The sequence below is a fragment of the Aegilops tauschii genome, chromosome 4 (assembly GCF_002575655.3).
Source record: "Aegilops tauschii subsp. strangulata cultivar AL8/78 chromosome 4, Aet v6.0, whole genome shotgun sequence".
In the NCBI taxonomy this organism is placed as follows: Eukaryota; Viridiplantae; Streptophyta; class Magnoliopsida; order Poales; family Poaceae; genus Aegilops; species Aegilops tauschii.
In genome coordinates this window covers 377,898,924-377,914,206 of record NC_053038.3, presented here as the reverse complement: position 1 = coordinate 377,914,206, position 15,283 = coordinate 377,898,924, and the positions used below count along the sequence as shown (strand labels likewise).

Here is a 15,283-nt window from a genome sequence, read left to right as displayed (position 1 = left end):
GTTGTGGTGGACAAGTATGCCACGGCCATCTCCTCCATGAAGTCGGAGATCCGGGTTGACGTGTCCGGGAAGGTGATCCAGTCGGCCACTCAAGCTCCGGCTAGTGACACCAATCGGTGCCAGCAGCCAAACGACAACAAGCACAAAGCCCAACAGCCCGCTTCCAACAGCCGGCAGGTGGCAACCATCGAGGACCTGCAGCCGGAAGGGCAACCCGGCCCTAAGCGGCAGAAGGGCGGCAAGGGTGCTTGGCTGCCCGCTTTCTCCTTCGTGCAAGCCCTCGATGCTCCGTGCAAGTTCCACAGCGGTGCAAAGCCATCCAACCATACCACTTGGAAGTGCAACTAGCTCGCCCGGATCGCTAAAGGCGAGGCCCTGCCGCCTCCTCCAGCCAGCGCAGCAGCTCCGCCTCCGCAGCAGCCGGCGGCTCGCCAGGCATGCTCCAAGACGAGTTCCCCGACGCCAACGCCACATACGTTGTCTTCACCAGTGAAGCCGATGACAAGCACAACCGGCGCTAGCACCACCATGAGGTGAATGCTATCGCCACAGAGGTTCCCCAGTTCATGCACTGGTCCGAGAGGCCATCAGCTGGAGCCGTGAGGACCACTCGCCAGCGATGCCTTCGTCGGGTTCCTACGCAATGGTGCTGGACTCCACCTTCTCAACGGAGAGGCGAGCTTGCCGCTTCTCCCGGATCCTGATAGACGGTGGTAGCAGCATCAACATCCTCTACCGCGACACCATGGAGAAGCTGGGCATCAAACAGGGGCAGCTCCAGCCTAGCCGCACCGTCTTCCATGGCATCGTCCCCGGACTTTCCTGCTCTCCAATTGGCAAGGTCAAGATAGACGTCATGTTTGGCGACAAGAACCACTTCCACCGCGAGCCAATCTGGTTCGAGGTGGTTGACCTAGACAGCCCCTACCATGCGCTCTTGGGCCGGCCCGCACTTGCCAAGTTCATGGAAGTGCCGCATTACGCCTATCTGAAGATGAAGATGCCGGGTCCCAAGGGCATCATCACCATTGCCGGCGACTACCAGAAGTCCCTCACGTGCGCCGCCGCTAGCTCCCAGCTGGATGAGTCCCTCTTCATCGCCGAAGAGAAGCGCCTCCTTGACCGGGTGGTGGCCATGGCCAGCAAGCAGTCGGACATGCCCACTGACCCCAAGTCCGCTGAGACCCAGGGCTCCTTCCAGGCGGCCAAGGAAACCAAGAAGATCGCCTTGGACCAGGCGGACCCGAAGAGATTTGCTGTCGTGGGGTCTCACCTCGACAACAGATAGGAAAGCAAGCTCTTCGACTTCCTCCGTGAGAATCGGGATATCTTCGCATGGTCTCCCAAGGACATGCCGGGTGTTCCGACGGATTTCGCCGAGCACAAGCTACATGTGAGATCGGACGCAAAGCCGTTCAAAGCAACCCCTCCGCTGCCTATCAGAAGAGAAGAGAAGAATTGTCGATGAAGAAATCACCCGACTTCTGGCGGCCGGCTTCATCATGGAAGTGTTCTACCTGGACTAGCTTGCTAACTCAGTCCTCGTTTTGAAGAAGAAGAACAAGTGGTGTATGTGTATCGACTACACCAGCCTCAACAAAGCCTACCCCAAGGACCCTTTTTCCTTGCCCCGGATAGATCAAGTGATAGACTCCACTGCCGGCTGCGAGCTGTTGTCCTTCTTGGATGCCTACTCCGGCTACCATCAGATCAAGTCGAACCCGGCTGATCGGCTCAGGGCCGCCTTCATCACACCATTCGGAGCCTTCTGCTACCTAACCATGACGTTCGGCGTGAGAAATGTCGGCGCCACCTTTCAGCGTTGCATGCAAAAGTGCCTCCTCAAGCAACTCGACAGGAATGCCCACGTCTATGTGGATGATATTGTGGTGAAGACGGAGAAGCGCGGCACCCTTTTGGAGGTTCTCAAGGAGACCTTCGACAACCTGCGCCGTTTTCAGATCAAGCTCAACCCGGAGAGTGTGTCTTCGGAGTACCAGCCAGCCAACTCCTTGGCTTCCTTGTCTCTGAGCGCGTAATCGAGTGCAACCCCGTGAAGATCAAGGCCATCGAGCGGATGCAGAGGCCAACCCAGCTGCGAGACGTCCAGAAGTTCACCGGGTGCTTGGCATCTCTCAATCGGTTCATCAGTTGGCTGCGCGAGAAGGCCCTCCCACTGTACCAGCTGATGAAGAAGACCACTTGCTTCAAGTGGACTGACCAGGCGGACGAGGCCTTCCTCCAGCTCAAACGGATGCTGTCCACGCCGCCTTTTCTGGCCGCTCCGACTGCTAAGGAGCCCATGTACCTCTACATCGCCGCTACCAGTCGGGTGGTCAGCACCATGATCATGTTCGAGCGCCTGGAAGATGGCAAGGCTCAGCCGGTCCGGAGGCCGGTCTACTACCTGAGCAAGGAGTTGTCCGCCTCCAAGCAAAACAACCCCCACTACCAGAAGATGTGCTACGGCGTGTACTTTGCCGCCAAGAAGCCGCAGCAGTACTTCCAGGAGCACGCCATCACGGTCGTCTGCACTGCCCCCCTTGCCGAGATCATGGGCAACAGAGATGCCCCAGGCCAAGTGGCGAAATGGGCCATCGAGCTGGCTCCCCACACCATCTTCTACCAGCCCCGCACCGCCATCAAGTCACAAGCGTTGGCCGACTTCCTAGTCGACTGGGCGAAGACCCAGTACCTGCCGCTATCGCCGGATTCCACCCATTGGCAGATGCACTTGGATGGCTCCAAGATGCGCACCGGTTGGGGAGCCGGCATCGTCCTCACCTCTCCCAAAGGAGACAAGCCCAAGTACACGCTGCAAATCCACTTCTCCGCCTCCAATAACGTGGCGGAGTACGAGGCGCTCATCCACGGGCTCTGGCTAGCCAAGGAGATCGGCATCCACCGGATTTTGTGCTATGGCGACTCGGACTTGGTGGTCCAGTAGTCCTCTGGCGACTGGGACGCCAAGGACGCAAACATGGCAAGCTACTGCTTCCTCGTCCAGCAAATTAGTGGGCACTTCGACGGGTGTGAGTTCCTCCATGTGCCACGAGCCGACAACGAGCAAGCCGACGCCCTGGCGCGGATTGGCTCCACCCCACAAGCCATACCAGCTGGCGTCTCCCTCCAGTGCCTGCGTAAGCCGTCTATCAAGCCTTCTCCGGAGTCAGAGTCCATCTTTGTGCCGGTTGACCCCGGAGCAGTCGGATCCATCTCGGGGACTTCAGTAGTTGGCCCGGGGACTTCAGCAAGCGGCCCAGGGGCTACAACACCCGAACCCAGCCCGGGGATTGCAGCAGTCGGCCCCGTGACTTCAACGACGCAGCAAGCAGCGACCGGCTCCGACCCGCCGCCTCCCAACCCGACCGCTGTGGTGCCGGTTGCTGTCATGACAGTGGTAGAAGCTCCATCTTGGGCGCAGCCCATCCTCAACTTTCTGGTGAGCCGAGAGCTACCAGCCGACGAGATCTTGGCCCGGCAGGTGCAACATCGGGCGGCAGCATACACGATAGTCAATAGAGAGCTTGTCAGGCGAAGCGTGACTGGTGTCTTCCAGCGCTGCGTAGAGCCGGAGAAGGGCATGGCCATCCTTAGGGACATTCATCAAGGCAAATGCGGCCCCCATGCCGCCTCCAGGTCTCTTGTGGCCAGAGCCTTCCGCCACAGTTTTTTCTGTCCGACTGCTTTGGACGACGCCAAGATGTTTGTCCAGAAGTGCAAAGGGTGCCAGAAGTTCAGCACCAAGCAACACCAGCCAGCCTCCGCCCTCAAGACCATCCCCATCACTTGGCCATTCGCCGTATGGGGATTGGATATGGTGGGCCCGTTCAAGACAGCACGCGGCGGCATGACCCATCTGCTGGTCGCTGTGGACAAGTTCACAAAGTGGATCGAGGCAAAGCCAATCAAGAAGCTGAATGCCTCGACTGCCGTCACATTCATTGCAGATATCATCGTCCGGTACAGCATCCCGCACAGCATCATCACCGACAACGACACGAACTTTGCCAAAGGCGCCTTGGCCCGTTTCTGCGTGACGCAGGGCATCCGGCTGGACCTAGCGTCCGTTGCCCATCCGTAGTCAAACGGCCAGGTGGAGCGAGCAAGCGGCCTCATATCTTCCGGCATCAAGCCCCGACTGGTCGAGCCTCTGGAGCGCTTGGCCGACTGCTCGATCGAAGAGCTGACGGCCATCCTTTGGAGTCTTCGGCCTATGCCGAACAAAGCAACCGGCTTCACGCTCTTCTTCCTCGTGTACGGGGCCGAGGCTGTCATCCCAACTGACATCAAGTTCGACTCACCTCGTGTCACCATGTACATGGAGGCGGAATCCAAAGAAGCACAAGATGATGGCGTTGATCTGCTGGAAGAGGCCCGACTGCTAGCATGCAGCTGGTCCGCCATCTACCAGTAGAGTATGCGCCGCTACCACAACAGGAAGGTCAGGCCATGTGCTTTCCGCGAGGGCGATCTTGTGCTCCGGCTGATCCAGCGAACAGTCGGCCATCACAAGCTCTCGGCTCCTTGGGAGGGGCCTTTCATCATCAGCAAGGCCCTGGGAAACAACTCCTACTACTTCATCGATGCACAAAAGGCCAGGGCACGCAAGAGGGACGATTCTGACAAAGAGACGGAGCGACCATGGAATGCGAATCTTCTCCACCCATTTTACACCTGATGCATTGTATGTACTACGCTACCTTCTGTATTAAGCAAAGACAACAGGTCCCCCGAGGCGCACTCGGGGGCTACCTTTTTATCTATATGATAAGCCTCGCCTATGAATGTGTTCTTTCATTCTTTCGCCCTATCTGGGTCCGGGCAGCCGGCCTGGGGGCTTGCCGCCTTGGCCTATGTTGGTACCACCCGAAGTCGGCTAAGTAGTGTGCCGACGCCAAAGCCCTCTCTTCGCCCCAGCCGTAGCTTGCAGCGCGACTGTCCGGCTATCAAGAGCTAAAGGCCGGAAATGGTATCCACACAAAAATGACTAAGGAGAACGCCAAACACAGGCCAAGCCAGCCCCTCACCTCACCCGTCCGGCCGCCCAGCAGCTAGTCGGCAGGGTTTTCACTTGGCTAGCTACGCTCTTGGCGCCGGAAGTAGCTTGCCCATCCTAAACGGCCAAGTCCCTGACCCGGCCACAGACCGCAGCGCGGCTGTCCGGCTGGCAGGGTGGCAGCCAAAGGAAGAAGGCAAAAGAAAAGGGCAACAAGAGCAAAGGCAAAACCAAGCCAGAACCCGGCAAAGAAACAAGCATGTGGAGATAAATTATTTACATCGCAAAAGGCCCAATGCCAGCATTCAACAGAGTTTTGAAATACACCCCTAGTGGGTTGAACTACGCATGATTAACTTGTTTTTCGAGTACAAGACAGAGAAATTTTAAAGACAAAGGGCGGCCTAGGTCAGGGGTGCTGTAGGCGGCGTGGACAGGTCGGCGGTTGTTGAGGCGCTGGCTGGTGGGGCATCCGGCTGACGGGTCTCGGCCTGGTTGGCATCAGTGGCAGCTGACATGGTCTCCAGCGGCTCGCTAGCTGAGCCCTGATCGGGCTGAGTCCGGCTGGTCGCCCCGCCGTCCGGTGCGTCGTCCTCGCCTTCCTCGCCCTCGTCCTCCTCACCCTCGTCGCTGGAGGCGATTTCCTCCGCCGAGTCCTCCCCTTCGTCCGGGTTCAACCCGAACTAGAGGGCGGCACCTCAGTGCCGTCTTCCGCCCGCTTCGGATGAAGACGCCGACGTCGGCGTAGTCGGCAAGGGCCGCCACGCGTTCGATGATCTCATCACGCGCCTCCTCCGGCTGCGGCCCTGCTTCTCGGTGGAAGGTGGCCAGCTGAGCCAACCTCACGTCCGGGTACCAGGCCTTGACGAACTCCAAGCCTCAAACCGCTCGACTGCCGCATCCAGCCAGTCGGCAGTCCGACTGGGAGTCCGAGGAACCCGAGCAACCAGCCAGAGCCCCGGCATGACCTACGACCCGGCGCGCTTAAGCCGGCAGAGCAGGTGGTGCACTGGCTCAAGGCGCATCTTGATGGCCAAGAGCTGCTCGCCCAGGTTCCGGGGTGCGTTCGACTGAATGTCTGCGCCCGCCCTCCTATGTTGGGCGCACCACGCCTCGATTGCCTGGTAGATGGCAATGGAGCAATCGGGGAAAAACTCTATTTCAAAGAAAACTAAATATTCAGAAGCCAGTCTCCTGCAGCAGACGACAACCTAGCAACGAAGAAAGAAAGGATTCACCTTCAACCATGTCCTGGATCACCTCGTAGCCGTCTGACAGCAGCTTCTCCCCCTCGGCCCAGTCCGAGCGCTCGGGCTCGAACTCGGCCTTAAGGAGTGCCTCCCCGTGCTTCAGCTGCCGGACCTCCGCCTTCTGCTTCTCCGCCTGGTCTGCCAGCTCCTTCGCAAGACGGTCGCGCTCCGCGGCCGCCTAATTGAGCTCTTGCTCCTTGGCCTGGACCTGGTTCTCGAGCTTGCACGCGCGCGTCAGATGTTGGGCGGCGGCCTCTTCAAAACAAGAAATAAACATCAACATCGACAAAGGCAAGAAGTCGGCGGAAGATCCGTCCCGACTGCGCATCAGTCGGCCCGAATCTCGAGGGCTACACCCAGCGGGTGCGCTTGCACACCCCCACTAAAAGCCGGCCTACGTACCACGACTCTGCTATAGCTCGGTGGTCCGGGTGGCGAGCGTCTTGCTCTAGGCGTTGAAGGCGGCCGCGCGCATGTTCTGGTAGTCCTGCAGCAAGCACGAAACATCAGCATTCGGAAATACGCCTTAAAGTTCCAATCCGCCTACTCAGCAGCCGGTTTGGAACTCGGGGGCTACACCCAGTGGGTGCACTGGCGCGCCCCCACTGAAGATTACAAGAATAAAAAGCAAGATCAGGCGCGTACCCGGACGGCTGTCTGCATCGCCAGCATCTCGTTCCTGGCCTGCAGAAGGGTGGCGCCATGGGCGTTGAACTTGTCCAAGACGTCCTGGACCGCAACGTTCAGAGCGGTCGGGCCAAGTCCTGGCGTCCAACCAGACAGAGCGGAGCTGGTGGCCTCGGTGTCACCCGTCGGCGGGCTCATGGCCCTGATTCCCACTGGCCTCGGTGCGGAGAGCGCTGGTGCCCGGCGCAAGTTTGCGGAGGCACGTGGCGACACGGCCTGGCTTGGCACCAGCTTGGTGCTGGCTGGCGGCACCTCCGGCCCTTCGGGCTGGCCACCACCCCGCTCATCAGCACCCGGCGCGTGCTAAGCGTTCTCCGGAACGAGGGGGCGTTCGTCCCCTACTCTGGTGCCATATGGCCGGCCCCGGCTCCTCTAGTCGGTGTCCGATCCTCCACCACCGTCGTCTCCGGCTGCTGCGGGTCGGCGGCCTCTGGAACCACGACGCGGGCCAGGTCCTCCGCGATATTTGCGTCGGCGTCCGCCTACGCTTTGGCCGCTGCGTCCGCCCGCGCCTTGGTCGCGGCCTCGACCTCTGCCTGTGCTGTGCTCGGTGCCTCTGCCTGCGGCGTCGCGCTCCTCCTACGCCTCCCGCGCGTTCCTCTCCGTTGCCTCCCAAGGGCGGCGGCCGGGTCCACGCGGCGGGCATCCCCAGGGCCGCCTGCTGCCCCTATCACCGAGGCGAAGATAAAAAGTTTGCAAGAAAGAAGCAAACGAAAGATAGAAACCCGCAAGAAAACAAAAGCCAAGACGAAAACAATCAAGAGCAACGAGAACACTTACGCGGACACCATCGGGCGTGGCTTCGGGGTCTTCCTGATGGTGGCTGCCTTCGCGGCCTCTTGCCGCTTGGTCGCGGCGACCGTGGACTTGGCCTTCTTGGTCGGCCGGCTGCCGAACAACCCCACGTCGGCGTGGCGCTTAGTGACGCCGAGGAGCCGACAACTGCCTTGTCGGCACCTTCAGGGCGGTGTTGCTCGTCGCCGTCCTTATCGTCGTCTGGCCAGTCCCGGATGCCACCTCCGACACCGCCTCCTGCAGCTCCGCCTGCTCCATCACCGCCCCCTTTGGCGGCGTCGTCTTCCTCCAATGCGGTCGCCCCTAGCTCAGGGTTTCCCACGTCGCTCACCTCCCGGTCTGGCATCCATTGATGGTCGGGAGCCGGTGCGACAGCTGCCTCCTGGCCAGTGAAGCGCTCAGCTGCATGTGGGTGGTCAGGATGGATGAAGAGTACGTTGTGAGCAAAGTTGGGGGTCCAGATACTCACCGCAGGAGGAGGGTTGGCCCGGCTGTACGGTGGCTTGCCAAAGCTCCAGTCCTCCTCGCTGAGCTGGCTGTTGGAGAAATAATTAACATGTCGGACCACCTCGACAGTCGGCAGTTCCTTCGTCGACATCCGGCAAGGGTCCTGGTGGCCGCTATGTCGCACATCGGGTGCGACCGGTATTGAAGCGGCAACACTCGAAGGTAGATGAAGGCGGTCAGCACGTCCGCCGGCTGGATCCCCTCTGACTCCATCATCTCCTAGAGCTGGTGTAACAGCCCCAAAATTGGGTTATCAATTTTTGTGTTGTTATTCCTTCCTGGCACTCATTTTAAAAATCTTTCTCCTGAGTTTGCTGGATGACTCTGAGCTTTCAAAACCTTGCTCATGTCTTTTTCAGTGGGCAAGACCTCATTTGCATCAGCTCAATTCCTCTCAAACCCTAAATTCCAAATTTTTGGAATTTGGATATGTCCTTTGTGCTTACAAAGGAGCCGTCATTTTCTTTGATCTGTTGATCCTCTCAATTTATCCCAGAGACCATTCTACCTTTCTGAACCTTGGATATGCAAAAATATTGCTAAGTCCCATGCAATATTTTTGAATTATGGTTTATTCCTTTTCTTGCCTTTCTGAGGAATAAAATCCAAAGGCATAGCTAGCCATCTCCTAAATTCATGAGAATTGGTGGAGTTGATACTTATGCCTAATCCAAGCTCTGGCAAGTATATTGGCCATAATTAAATAAGGAAAATTGCCTTTTCCTATTTAATGCCAATATTGCATTTCTGCCATTTTCCAAAGGAACTACAATTTTTATAGCAGAGAAAATTCCCACCTAAATTGTGGAGCCTGTCCTTGCTATATAATCACTAGTTCCATCCTAATATCATGATTCCACAGTTCAAAATTTGGCACCTGATCCAATGCAAGTTTCCGCCTTCTCTGAAATTTTGCAAAGGAAGTGCTTTATTGCTAAATCCAATTGAGCTACAATTTGGCAGGGTGTTTAACATTGTTAAATAACCCATGGATACCAAATATGAGCTCAATCCATTCACCCTAGCTCCCTGTCCAATTTTTCGAAGTTTCTAACCAAAACACAAGTTTGTGAAGGAAGTACCTTCATAGTGTTTCCAAATGGGATGAAACTTTTCCATCCTCTCAAGTATCTCAAATCATTATCCTCCACCCAAATTCAGTTCATTTCATTGAACTATGTGAGCACAGGAGCAATTCTTGTTTTCTGTCCAAATTTTCAGTTTGTGAAGCAAGTGTATTTTATCTTGCTCCATTATGGCTGATAATTTTTCCAGGCCTTCTCCTACTCATAAACCTATCTCGACAAGATTGTGGCTCATTTCACTTGACCAATTGCCCTGAGGATTTTTCTAAAGTTTTTGGACAGAAATGATAGCTGTGAAGGAAGTACCATTTTGGTGAGTCCATTTGGTATGAACTTTTTACAGCATCCTGGTAGGTTCAAATCATCAGGCTTTGCCATGTTATAGCCCAATCCATCACTCCTAGTGAGTGTTTCATCATGATTAAGTTTCTGGGTCAGTTTTGGTGGTTGTACAACAACTATGGCAAATAGTTGTCCATTTTACCTCAAAACTCCCAAGACCGTAGTCCTTTCTACTCCAAGCCTCCCGGACATCAAGTTTACCATTTACCCTCTCTGGTTTAATCTCTAGGATGTTGCCAAGTTTGCAACAACAAACTTGTGGAGCTTGTTTCACTCATCTCCATTTGTCTCTGCCCGATCTTTCACCATGGTAACACTCCACGCTGAAGGACTATGCGGTAGACATGAACTTACATCAGTAAAAAAACCCAGAGCGCGCCATGCCAGTGGTGACTATGAGGGCAGCCAGCCAAAACGGTGGTCTAGCCACTGTTGTCGTCGGCAGCGCTGCTCCGACCATCTCTGGCCTCGCCATTAATGTCCTACAGCTCCCCCTCGGCGTCGTCTTCCCTCTGGACCTCTGGCCCCCTTCGTTTTCTTCTCCGGCAAGCCGTGCCAACGACCGGAATAGTGCGCTCCTGTGCATCGTCGCCTTCCTCCCCGATGTCCTCTTCCTCCGTTCGTCCGCAAGCTTTGCTCGTCTCCGTGACTCTCTGGCGCTCGTCCACTTCCCCCTCGTCGCCTTCCCGTGCGCCCCCGTGACTGCTGCGGCCGGCAGAGCCGTGGCTGGACTCACTCAGCGGCCACTGGCTCGGGTGCCCTCGCCCGGCTATAAATAGCCCGCGCTCGAGCCTCTCGAGATTATCAGCAGCCTCTTCCCACCTCTCTACGCCTCCCCAACACCTCCTCTCGTCCCCGGAGTCGCTCTCTGACCACCAGCGTCGCCATAGTCGCCGCCGATCCCCTTGGCCATTCCTGCCCGTGGCCCTTCCCCTGCACCCCGTGTGCATCCTGGATGGATGCGCCACACTCCGGCGGCCCTCCCTAGCTGGCCGCCCCTCCGTTTCCCCCACCAGAACCCCATGTCCACCAGTGGTCGAAGCTCTCCTCCGCCGCGGGCCCTGCAGCCCCTTCGCTGGTGCTCCTCGCCGGCAACAAAGACCAACCCGGGGTGCGCCTCCTCCTCCTGAACCCGTGGGTAGGTCGCCCGTCGCCTGCCATGGCCGGACGCGCCGGCGAGCGCCGTCGGGGCTGGCGTCTCCCCTCGGCCACGCGCGCCTCGAGCGGGAGGTAGAAGACGCCAGGGATAGGCCGGCCCCACCCCCATGTGACCCCACCTGGCAGTGACCCAGCCGCCCGGCCCCGTCTCTTGCCGTGTTGACCGGTCCTGCCAGCGTGGATAAGGGGCGGCGCCCCCGCCGCGATGCCGCTTTCCCCATGCGAAAGCGTATTGCTGGATAATGCGCTTTCAATCACCGAAAGCGTATTCTTCCTCTTCTACGGGCCAGAATGCGTTTTCCTCTCTGGAAAGCGTATTTGTGAGAAAGACGCAGTCTGTTTTTCTGCCAGGGCCCAGTTTGTAATGATTTTCTTTACAGATAGGTCCCTGGTAGTTAAACAGTCATATCTTTTTATCCGTAGCTCCGAATCAGGTGATTCCAAAGCCCACGTCTTCGTTTCGTCGAGCCCGTTCTGTTGACATCAGTTCCATAATATTTTCACATAGTGAAAATGGTCATTTTGCCCTTGCCCGTAAACTGCCCCCTCCGAGAGAGAACTGTTTCCGGCAAATCTTTTTGCAATCGTTTCACACTTCTTCGCGGAGTATTTGTCGACCCCCAGGCAAGCCAACCTCTTATCATGAGCCCCGAACTTGCATGTTGACTTTGCTTGCACCTTGTGTGTGTGTAGTTGAAGTTGTTTTTATATCGTTTTCATCGGCAGTTATTTCTTTATACCTATCTTGCATGCTTGTGTTTCATGATACCTTTGCCATGTTAATTAGAATGTTATTATTAATAATGCCATGCCACTACTCTACTTTATTTGCATGTCATCGTTAGAAACTGTTATGAGGATTGTAATGCACCGTTGATATACTATTGTCGTGTCCTTTATGTTATAGTTGTGCACTTGAGGAGTTCAATATTTTGTTCGTGCATGTGCGGCATGTTGCACTCATGTTAAATATGTTCACGATGATGGAAAAGGAAATAAAATGACTTAATAATAACAAACCTCCTCCGTCATCGATGGGATCGAGTCATAGTGCCGCCAAACCGAACTTTTTCAGTGCAACCACATTTGCCTTATGGGAGGCCTTAATGCGAGCTATTGTCGTGACCTCCTGCCGGTGCCTCCCACTAGGGAAGGTTATGGGCGTGCTTACCCTGATCAGGTAAGCGGACATGACCTTGTGTGCTCGTTTTTGAGATTTTTGGTACCAGTCCCCGAGTGGGAGTTGACCACGACGGTGGTCGGGGTGTCTTTGGTAGACACGGGGCCACCCAGGACCAGCCCGTTGGCGATTGGGTCGGAGTGGCTAGGAGAGCGTCATGGCAGTAGGTTGGTTTCGTCGGAATGCCGTTGGTCCACCCGAATGGGATGACGAGGCCATGGGTTCCGTGGTGTGGGTACAGTGTGCTACCTCTGCAGAGTGTATAAAGTCTATCGATAGCAACAGTTCATAGTAGGTCCCACTATCAGGTCTTGGTCGAAATGGAGGACAAACCGAAATCATTAAGTTGGTAAATAAATATGTGATAACAAAAATATGGTGACTTGGACTATGAGATAGTCATGAGAAGTCACGACAATGTTTTGATATGATCACGAGACGAGGTCTCGATAAGTGTTGGAGACCAAGTGTTGGTCATGGTTGTGATCGCCGAAAAGATCATGGCTCGGTTGCGAGGCAACACGTTGGTAAGAGAGTCCGAGGGACTCGGTGCACAAGTTTGGTTGCATTGCATGAGTAATATGTTGCATTTAAAAACCAAGGCAGAACATAAGATGGTTGCATAAAGTTAACATGCTATGTCTGCATTGGATATATATTAGGTAGTTTATTTTCAGCATAGTTTCATGATGCCATGCCATGCTTTGGTTGACATGTTAAATTATGCCATGATTGAGATGATATGCTTTGCCATTGCCATGTCAGAAGCATGATCTGATATGCCATGTCATTGCCATGTTAGTAGATGTTATGATTTGGTTCATGCTTACTTGAATTTTTATCATGCCATGTTTAGTAATTGATATGAGATAGGTTGTTGCATGCGCTTGGTTCTTGCTTTGTCTTCTGCTTGTTTGGATGCTATGTATTTGGTTGTCTTGCAAGTACATTCAATGTACTGACCTGGCGTGTCATGCCAGTTTTGTAGGTCATACCCGAGTTGTTCGCTTGATCCGTCGTGCTAGGTCGTAACCTTGCCAGTCCTGTGAGTTGTGGAGCCCAGCCAGAGTTGTTATGCTTCCAAACCAAGACTTCCGCCGCCATTTAAATAGACTTCTGCTGTCAGTTTATAGCCTTAGGGCTATGCCAGATGATTGTATTCATCAATGATGTACTCTTCTATACATGTATTTGATGAATATTCTTGTACCTGGAATGCTGTATCTTGGACCTGTCGTGCGTCAGGTGTTATCCTGGGCTGACGTGCGAAGGCCCCCTGCTCCATGCGGATCGGGGTGCCACAGGGCATGGTATCAGAGCAGCCAGGCTGGCATAGGTTATCCTAGTATTAGATGACCACGACCATGAACCGGTAATGGCCCAAAGGGATTTGACCCATCCCTGCATATGGCATGGCCACTGTTAATCAACAGGTGGCGCAGTCGGGACCGACACGTCCTCACCCCGCTGTCCCCGCCTAGTTATCCGTGGCGCGAATAGCAACCATATCCTTTCTGGTCGGCCGCACCGCTCACCCTTCACCATTAAGGAAAAGGGGCCACACCATGCGGGCATGTCCCGCATAGCTGCCTATAAAAGCCCCCTTTCCGCTCGCCATATCGCTCACCCCTCAGTCAGCCATGTCCCTGCAGAGGAGCCTAGCTAGTAGCACTCTAGCCATGACTGGCACCTTCAAAGCTCCCAAGTTTCACAGCCGCACCGGTGCCGTCAACCACCCCGGCTTTCCACCCCTTCTTGCTGAGATGCTCACCAAAGCCTTTGGTTGTAAGGCTAGCCCCGATTACCTGGTGTTCCAATCATCACCCGTCCCTCACCTTCATCGCTTCGATGCAAGAGTGTGCATCAGCCTAGCAGCGGATGGCCAGCCGTTGGTTTTTCAGGGTAGAGCTATGCCTACCTCTGATTTAGCCATTCAGGCCACTGCTGTGGAGGCTATGCTTCACCTCCGAACCAGATACCCACATATGGCAGCAAGGCGTGATTTCTGCTTCTACCCCATTGTGACAGAGGTAGGAATGCAGCCTTCTCCCGCTAGCCAAGGAGATGACCCCGCAATCGCTCGCCTGGTGCAGTATATTACCGCCCAGGGGATGATGATTTCCCAGATGCTTGCCGAGTTTAGAACTCTGGACAATGATGCGGTATGAGTCGTCAAGGAAGCTTACCGTGAGTCTCATAAATTCGCATCTCAAGTCATTTGCCCAACGCCATCCGAACCAGTGCTATCCTCTCAGCCTGTGTTGTGGCCTAGACCCAGCATCGTCACCCTCGACAAGGCTCTATTACGGATCCACCAGCAGCATTTTCTTGGATCAATTTCAGCCACACCCCCAGCAGCCGAACCCCAACCCATAGTGGTGTCGGACAATGAAGATGGAGATTGGCTCAGTCTTCGTCCTCCCGGAGAGCCCAGCAAGGCAAGTCCTTTGCATGACCTCAGTCAAGCAGTAAGATGATCAGTCTGTCGGTTCATCCCTGATATGAGGATAGAACTATGTATCCCGGTATGAGTTGTTTCGTTTAGCACGTAGAGCGTTCGTGCTTTGTTGTATGCTGGTACTGTTGTAACCCGTATGCTGTGTTCTATGTATGCTTTTGTGCTTTTGTTTCTGTGCTTGTTTTTGCTTGTCTCTCTGTCAAGCAGAAATGTTTGACAGGGTTGACACTGTGTTGCTACCAAAATTTTAATTAGTAGATCACATACACTAAAATAACATTGACTCGTCTCGGGTCTATAATAAAATGCGCGCTAGTGTAGGTATATGTATGCCAGGAGTACATATACCCACTAGCATGAACACACTCTAGTATGATTTGTCTGGTGTGTTTTTCATTGCATGTTTATTGCCTCTGTCTGTTTGCTAGCTTAGATTTTACTGCATACTACACGCATACCCGGTTCACCCACGAGTACATTCGGGCAGTACTCGGGGAGATGCAAAGTCACATACCCCTATTATCTGTGCATACACCGTGTGCCGGATTTTCAAATCCAGAACCTCGCAGATGTATTTCCGTCTGGAAATTCCTCGTCTCTAATTCTTTCTCCAGATTTCCTTTCCGAAGGAACACTGCCAACTTTATTTCACTCGATCAAGTACATCTACCCCGATACAGGTTTCACCCTCGATTCTACCTCGACACCTACATTTCGTGGAGCTATCCGCGAAATTTTTCCCGTACCCTAGTGTGCATCCTGAGCTGGCATAGCCACCTCACCTGCTTCTGGACCCCATCACCACCATCGTCTCTGCCTTGC

At 54.9% G+C, this 15,283-nt stretch overlaps 2 protein-coding genes across 2 annotated transcripts; both read left to right on the top strand.

The window, feature by feature from the left end:
• Positions 1 to 619: 619 nt before the first annotated feature.
• On the top strand, positions 620 to 1,288 carry LOC109775158 (uncharacterized). Its single transcript, XM_020333919.1, has one exon. The coding sequence runs from the start codon at positions 620 to 622 to the stop codon at positions 1,286 to 1,288; it is 669 nt and encodes a 222-aa protein (XP_020189508.1).
• A 789-nt stretch (positions 1,289 to 2,077) lies between these two features.
• LOC109775157 (uncharacterized) lies at positions 2,078 to 4,681 on the top strand. Its single transcript, XM_073497750.1, has 3 exons — positions 2,078 to 2,460; positions 3,016 to 3,879; positions 4,441 to 4,681. Exons 1-3 carry the CDS (start codon positions 2,078 to 2,080, stop codon positions 4,679 to 4,681), a joined length of 1,488 nt encoding a protein of 495 aa, XP_073353851.1.
• The last annotated feature ends 10,602 nt before the right edge of the window (positions 4,682 to 15,283 follow it).

Coding starts and splice junctions, on each gene's coding strand:
- LOC109775158 (XM_020333919.1), top strand. CDS start 620: ATGCCTTCGTCGGGTTCCTACGCAATGGTGCTGGACTCCACCTTCTCA.
- LOC109775157 (XM_073497750.1), top strand. CDS start 2,078: ATGCAGAGGCCAACCCAGCTGCGAGACGTCCAGAAGTTCACCGGGTGC. Junction 2,461..3,015: donor AACCCCCACTACCAGAAGAT/GTGCTACGGCGT, acceptor CCAGCAAATTAG/TGGGCACTTCGACGGGTGTG. Junction 3,880..4,440: donor CTGCTGGTCGCTGTGGACAA/GTTCACAAAGTG, acceptor CTACCACAACAG/GAAGGTCAGGCCATGTGCTT.